The following is a 7,865-nucleotide window of genomic DNA, read 5'->3' as shown; positions in this document are numbered from 1 at the left end:
ATACCTCTTACACAAAGATGTGCGTTTCTGAGACAGCCTCTACCCTTCCCTCTCTTCAACCTATCTTAACCTATCTTTCTCCTAAATTCTATTTTAAAGACCTGTTCTCCAGGAAACCCACTTTGATTTATCCTGGGGCCAGGTTTCCCTCTCTTATTGAACCCTGACCACACTGGGCCTCTCAGTCTCTTTGGCCTTTACTCTGAGAACAACAGGAGGGACAAGGAAAGCGAGAGGGGCTGGAGGACTGAGAAAGCCAAGAGCTGCCCTGGGCGGCCTGGGCTAGCTCAGAAGTACAGAAGCACCAGTGGAGCCTCCAGGGAGTTACAGTGAGCCCCCTTCACCTCTCAAGGCCCTCCCCCAGGACTGCCTTTGTTCTCACCCGAAACAACAACCTTTACTTGTATCAATTCCAAACATAAGCTAGGAGCTGGGGGTCCAGGGGTGAAGAAGGTAAGGGGCTCTTGTTCTCAAAACACTCATAATCTAATTGGAAAAATAAGACACAAGGAAAGATAAGCAGACATTCAAGACAGCAACACAATAATACGGATGAAATCAGAGAAAGGCAGACCGCTGGCCAAGCAGGTGGGGAAGAGGTGGCAGAATCTGGTCTGCAGTAAGAGGAATCGCAGCGGGGAGTTTCGTCCTTATGAGCTGAAGACTTGTAGTCCAGATTACCTCTAAGCATCACACCTTCACTTCCCCTAATCTCAGTTCAGACTCAGAGATGAGAAACTGCCAAGGGGTTCTGGGGAGGGTGATCCCACCAACTCGTTGAACCAGAGTGTGCTTCCAGAGCCAACTGTCCACCAGGCCATGACTGCCATATGGGAGCACAGGTCCTTTTCAGGGAAGAGGGGCACAGAGTACCACCAAAGGCGCTTGAGGAGGAGAGAGCCACAGGAGCAAGACCAATTGGGAGGCTGCATGTGGGACAGATGGCAGAAATCAAAGCTGGAGACCAGCTGAGGTTATCACAACAGTTCCCATCAGACCCATACCAGACTCAGGCCACGTCATGATGTGATCATTTAGCCATTTCTCTGGGGCTTTCCATCTGTAGACTGTGCTACCACTTGTCTTTCTGCAGACTCAGCACTCAAAAGGATCCAGGCAGACCCCCTCCTTTACCCCTGGTTCTCAAAAGGAAGTCAGCACCTGATGGGGCTGTGGGTTTGGAGGGACCGGTTTGGGTGAGAGGAGTAGGAGGACAGAGTGTAACCTGCAAGAGGAGGAAGTCCTGTCAAGGTTTATTTATAAAAAAGCCTAAGTAACAGCCCAAGCTGTCTAGCCTTTTCACAGCCCCGACAGAAGCTTTCTCTCCACAGAGGCCAGACAGGGTCCCAAGGGTCTGTTTTGACCCACGCTCCATCCTGAGCACTTACTGTGACCTTCAGACTTCTGCTCTGGGTGCTGAGGTGAAAGGCATCCCAAAGGGAGGAAAGCAGAGTTTGAGAGTCTCAGTCTGCAAGAAAGAGCCTAGTTAGATCTCAGCACTGGAAGCACACAGCTCTGCACACCTAGGCTGAAGGCATGGGGAAGAGGGAAGAGCAGTGCTGGGGAGGCAGATGGGAATGGGCTGTTCAGGGCTGTGCTGAGACTACGTGGCAGCACCAAGCTGGGCAGTGGAATATAACCAGGGGAAATCTGTAGAGGTCATGTAGGAGGGTGCATGGGGGAATTTGGGAAGGGAGCGGTGGATGTGAGAGGCTAGCAGAGTACTGGGCTTCTGTGCAATATAACCTGCAAAATCACTTTACCCAAACTTTATTTAAAAGCCACACTGAGATCCTGCAGGGAGCGTGGCCATCTCTTTCTCACCCCAACTTTCCGTAGAACTTTCCATCTTATTCGAGAGCAACAAGGTGGAGTCAGGAGAAAAGCCCTAGCCAGAGACATGTGCTGGGCAAAATAAATAGTGATAAGGACGGAGGGACAGGATGGAGCACACTACCCCGGGGTCAGAGCTTGAAGCAGGAGGCCCCAGAGCCTGCTAGAGTAGAGGAGAGCTGCCCCTCCCCACTGCCCCAGCACCCTCCTCCTTGCCTGCCCAATCTGCGTCACTGTCTCTGGGCTATTGGAAGATACTGCTTCCTAAATGTCCTAGGGTCCTGGGGTAGCCCTGCGGGGAGGGGGCTGGGAGTAGCTTTTTTTTTTTTTTTTTTCATTTACACAAAAGTTCAGGAAGCTGTTGCTGACATTCTTGCTTGGGGGCCCAGAATTTAAACTTAGTCACTGCCCAGAGCCCTTGTTTTAGGAAAGAATGAGATGGCCAGTGTTGCGTAACTCAGAGCTGTGTGGGTGGGGGCTGCAGAAGGAAATGGTCCTTCTTCCTCCCTCTAGGAAGAAAGGCTCAGCTAGTTCTGGGGATGGGCAGGGCACTGCCTGGGGAAGGGAGGCCACGGGTGGGGGAGGTGGGGTGGACAGACCAATGGAGTGAAAGCCCCAGAAAGCAGGCTGACCCGAAACACTCAGCCCCATCACCGTCCAACCCCCCTTGGCATAGAACAGCTTGAATAATCCAGAAAACCGAGTGGATGATACTGGGTGGGGATGGAGTGGGGGCCAGATTCTGGGAAATGAGAGGAATGGAGGGGTGGGCTGACTTGGATGAAGGACAGAGGTTGGTTGAGGTCTGCTCTTTGGCCACCGTCCCTTAGAGCAGCCAGAGTGTGGGTTCCTCTACCTCCCCACCCCAACCCCCCATAATTTCAGCTGGTCAGTCACCCGGCCGTACCTCCCAGGTGTTCCGCCAGCTCTCCTGTTGCCACGCTGCCGCCTCGCTCCCTCCCCCTCCACGCCCCACAATCCTTCCAGACTCTTATGGCCCCAATATAGTCCTAGGATTTCTGACAGTTCATTCCAGGTGTGCTCCCCCCCTTTTCCAGCATTCCAGCATCCTACCCAAGTCTGGCCCCATCACCTGCCTTCCCCTCAGTCTCGTCTCAGGGAAACTTTCTCTTGCTCCTCCCTCAGCTTTGCTCTTCCTCTCCTGGCCCTCGGTTTACTCTCTCCCATCAGCAGTCGGTTCTCCCAAGACCCCACTTCTCCGTCGTCGCCGCCTTTTCTCTCTTTTCTTCGCCCGCATCCCCTCCCGACCCCCACACCACCCCTTCTCCGTCCACTTAAGTCCGCCATCTTCTCCCTCCCCACCGGAGTCCCTGGGTCTCCTTCACCCGCCACACACACACACCCGAACTGGCTTTCAGGCTTCCCCCTCATCCCAACTCCGGTCCTCTCCTGCTTCCACCCCTTCCCACCCTCCAGGGCCTCCAGCCAGCTGTCCAGCTCCCAAATTCCGGGCGAGATTCCCGGGAACAAAGCAAGAAAAATCAGAGTAATTTGGGAAGAAAACAGACACTGGGAAGGGAGGAGGTAGAGAAGAGTGGGGAGGACCCAGGTGGAGGGGGGGCCTCTCCAGTCCCACCCAGTTTAGGGAATGCCCCTGCCTTCTCCACACGCCCCCCCTTCACCTGGCTCTTAAAGGGCCCGGCCCCTGCCGGCGGCTACTTAAGGCAGAGGGGCGGCGGCGGGCAGCAGCTTTGCTGCGACTGCTCTGGGAGGAGTGGACGGGGCGAAACTCCTGACCATGACCCCCCACAGGCTGCTGCCGCCACTGCTGCTAACTTTGCTGCTCGCTGCCCGCCCAGGAGGCGCCTTGGCAAGGTGCCCAGGCTGCGGGCAGGGGGTGTCGGCGGGTTGTCCAGGGGGCTGCGCGGAGGAGGATGGGGGGCCGGCGGCGGAAGGCTGTGCGGAAGCTGGGGGCTGTCTCAGGAGGGAGGGCCAGCAGTGCGGGGTCTACACTCCCAACTGCGCCCCAGGACTGCAGTGCCAGCCGCCGGAGAAAGAGGATTTGCCTTTGCGGGCGCTACTGCAGGGCCGGGGCCGCTGCGGCCGGGCGCGCACGCCCTCGGGTGAGTCCGCCGCGCCCCGCCCCTGCCCCGCCCACGTGAGCCCCGCAATTCTGCAGACTGGGTCCCAAGGGATGAGCTCGGGCAGATGGACGCTTCCTTCTCCCCATCTCTGGCAGATTCCAAGCAGTGCCTGCTCCCCTCCCTGTCTTTGCTTTGCCCTGACACCCGGACTTTCCCTTCCCATCCTGAGCTCCGGGGGTGGGGGGGTATATTTTGGGGGGTGAAAGGGCAAGTGCGGGGAGCTCCTACAGGGCTGGAGTGAGGCTGCCGGCCCTAGGGATGAAGCAGGGAGACGTCTGACCTGGCAACCTTTTCTGCCCCCTCAGCCTATTTTCTCTTGAGGGGAAAGGGAGGGTTGGAAGGGTTTAGGGGCTTGCTGTATGCCACAGAAGCCCAGCTCCTTCAGCCCTAGACGCCCAAGCTGGAGAAAGCACCCAGACATTGTTCCCAGCTTCCAGTTAGAAAAAGAGGGAAGAGAACTCCAGACTCCCAAACCCTGAACACACTGAGAAATATCTGCTTTTAATATCAGGGTGTCCAAAGCACCTGAACATAGAGTGAAAAATAGAAGATGGCTCAAGTCCAGAGCTGTTTTAGACTAGACTAGGGTCAGAGGGTTGGCGCTGGCCCTCTCCCCCGCCCCCAGGGGGAGGGTTAGAGGTGGGAAAAGAAGGAATCTGCCAAATCAGGGTTATGGTTTAAAGCTTTTCAGAACCCTCCACCCACCTCACCGCACCCTAAGCCAGAGAGGAGAATAGAAGGCTGAGTCATTGAGTGGGTGGGACAGAAGTGAGTCAGAACCAGAAAGATGGGGGGCAGCAGGGAGAGCAGGAAATGTAAACGGCCCCCACCCCAAGGCATCTGAGCGCTTCCATGGGAAGGGATGGGAAATCAACTTTCAGTTTCTTTCAGTCCCAAATGCCTGGGCCCAAGCTGCTTGGGGTTCTCCTGGAAAGTGGTGGTCTGGGTGGGTCAGAGGGGGCAGCTGGGAGCATGGTCATGGTAGGATACTGAATAGAGAGAATGAGAGGCAAGATCTGAGAAGTGTGGAGGAAGAAGGATCAGGCTTGGGATTGCAGAAGAAATGGTTCTTGGGTTTTGAGATGGGAGCAACTGTCTAGGCTTGAGGTCTGGGAGCTGAGCAGAGCTTGTCTTTGTGCATGGAGAGGGAGAGACATCACTTCAGGGCTCATTATTTCATTTCTAGCTGGGGCAGGTTCCAAGCAGCGCCAACTCTCCTCCGTGTCTTTTTTTCGCCCCGACACTCTGACTTTCCCTTCTCATCCTGAGCTCTCCCCAAACCCCCCAGTACCGTGCGTGAAACTTTTTTTCAGACAAAGGAGCAGCCTGCAGGTTGGAACCTTTCATTTCTGCACCTCTACAGCCTGCCCGCCTTCTACCTCCTGGTGAAGGGCTGAATCGCACAGGTTCCTGGGACCGCGGGAGTTGAGCTTGGCTGAGCCTCAGGGGACCAAAAGGCCCCCATTGCAGTGCCCCTAAATTAACTGTGTCTCCGGCCTGGGAGTGCTAGGCTGAGTCACATTAGGTTCACAGCGGGGACACACATTCCACTTGGGTCCCTGCTGACCCCCTCGCATCGCCGTTTCCCTTCTGCCCCATCTCCCTGGCTTGGTGCGCCCCCTGCTGGCCTCAGGTGGAACAACCAGGCCTTTTCACCCAAAGCCCCAAGGCTCTCTATCAACGCATGTACGGTATTGATTTTCGCTTTCCAAAGTACTTGTCTTTTATAAGCCTTAAAACTAGCCTGGGGATATTATCATGAAAGGTAATATCACCATTGTTCAGAGAAGGAAACCGAGGCCTTGAGAAGGTAACAGTGGAGCCAAACTCTAAACCCCATCACTGCTCTGAAAACCCCGCTCATTTCCACTTGACTCTGTTTGACATCTATGATTTCCGAGCTCTTCTTCTCCCACTCCTCTTGCGGCTGTAGGAGAGAATCCTAAGGAGAGTAAGCCCCAAGCAGGGACTGCTCGCTCGCAGGACGTGAACCGCAGAGACCAACAGAGGAACTCGGGGACCTCTACCACTCCTGTCCGGCCCAATTCTGGGGGCGTACAAGACACTGAGATGGTGAGTTTGGGGCTGGCAGGGTGCAGAAGGGGTGGGGAGCCCTGGAGGTTCTCCTCTAAGACCACTCCCTTGGGCTTGGCAAAGTCTCCCATCCCAGTCCTGGGAGCCTGGCTGGTGGGCCCAGCAGGCTCTGCAGCGGAGCTATCCTTCCCCCCAGGGTCCCTGTCGCAAACATCTGGACTCCGTGCTGCAGCAACTCCAGACCGAGGTCTTCCGCGGGTCTCATACCCTCTACGTGCCTAATTGTGACCATAGGGGCTTCTATCGGAAGCGGCAGGTGAGGCCATTCCTCCCCTCCCTTGGCCCATCGTACAAGACGATTGGGTTTTACAGAGTTGGGGATTTACAGAGTTGTATAAATAAGACGCTGCCCTTCCTTTAGCGCCCTCCCAGCTTTAGGGCCACGCAGCTGTGGGGAGGGGTTAGATTATCTAAGTGAAACTGAAAGTCGCTCAGTCATGTCCCACCCTTTGTGACCCCCATGGACTGTATAGCCTGCCAGGCTCCTCTGTCCATGGGATTCTCCATGCCAGAATACTGGAGTGGGTAGCCTTCTCCAGGGGATCTTCCCAACCCAGGGATCAAACCCAGGTCTTCTGTGCTGCAGGCAGATTCTTTACCATCTGAGCCACCAGGGAACCTCTTAGATTATCTAAGAAACATCTAACTCTGAGAGAGGTTCACATAAGCATCAGAATCACCCTGCCATAAACACCAGTAGCAGAGCCCCACCCGCGGAGCCTGAGAATTTGCATTCTAATGTGGCCCCTAGTGATGCTGTTGGTTCAGAAACCACACTTTGAGAACCACGGCTCTACCCTGGAAGAACGGGCACGCTCTGGTGGGTGGAGGAAGGAAGCCAGTGGGCCTCACTATCCTGAGAACACTCAGATGTTTCCACAGACTCAGACTCAAGAGTCCACAGCCCATTCCCCACCCCGGGGCCCCTCCCATCTCTCCCGCTGGAGCCTCGCGGCACCTCTGATCCGTGTGCTTCTCTCCCTAGTGCCGCTCCTCCCAGGGGCAGCGCCGAGGTCCCTGCTGGTGTGTGGATCGCATGGGCCAGCCCCTGCCCGGGTCCTCAGAAGGCGGCGATGGAAGTTCCCTCTGCCCCACCGGCGGCAGCGGCTAAGCCTGGGCTGGGGGGCTGCAGGGCCACTGGCAGGAGCATGGGGCCGTCCTTTTGGGTTATTTGTTGAGTGATGGGCAACTACACGTTCAGGCCCTGCCCCACGGCCCCCCTCACCCCTGGGACCTCACATGTGGAAAGATTGTTGGTGTCGGCCTGGGGTATTAATAAAGCTGTGTTGGGGGGGATCTCTGGTTTATGTCTCTGTGTTCACTTATCACATTTATGGAGTCACTGGCCCTTCTTTCTACCTCTGTCCAGCCCCCCCATAGAAGCTCTCTTCTCTTGTGGACTGCCTTCAGTCCTTCCTGCCACACTTGGAATGACAAAGACAGCCACACAGCCTCAAATCTCACCCAACTGCCCACCAGGGAGTGGGAAGCAGGAGATGGGGGTGGGGAGACATTGAGGCCTTGGCAGGCCTTGGTCTGAAGTTGTGACCTTGTTTCTACCATTGATCTTTTGACACAAAGGAAGAGGAAGGATTAATAGTTAATCCCCACCAGGAGTTCAATGAAGAGAAACTCAAGGCACTTACCCTTCTGTTACTTCATATTAAAAAGGGAAGGGAATTAGTATTTATTGTGCTCTTCCATGGACCATGCCCTGGACCATCTGCTTTTACCTGGACTACCTTATTTTGTGCTTACCTTGTGAGACAGGGACTTTTGAACCTGTTTTTCAGAGGAGGACACTTTAGCTTAAATTATTTGGGTCCTTTGCCT

At 55.4% G+C, this 7,865-nt stretch overlaps 1 protein-coding gene across 1 annotated transcript; it reads left to right on the top strand.

Moving 5' to 3' along the window:
• The first annotated feature begins 3,592 nt into the window (after positions 1-3,592).
• IGFBP6 (insulin like growth factor binding protein 6) lies at positions 3,593-7,143 on the top strand. The gene is given in 4 exon segments (NM_001134308.1): positions 3,593-3,917; positions 5,872-6,011; positions 6,169-6,288; positions 7,018-7,143. Coding segments are annotated over 4 exon segments (711 nt in total).
• Positions 7,144-7,865: the final 722 nt, after the last annotated feature.

The sequence above is a fragment of the Ovis aries genome, chromosome 3 (genome assembly GCF_016772045.2).
Source record: "Ovis aries strain OAR_USU_Benz2616 breed Rambouillet chromosome 3, ARS-UI_Ramb_v3.0, whole genome shotgun sequence".
NCBI lineage: Eukaryota > Metazoa > Chordata > Mammalia > Artiodactyla > Bovidae > Ovis > Ovis aries.
This window is presented reverse-complemented; position numbering and strand designations above follow the sequence as displayed.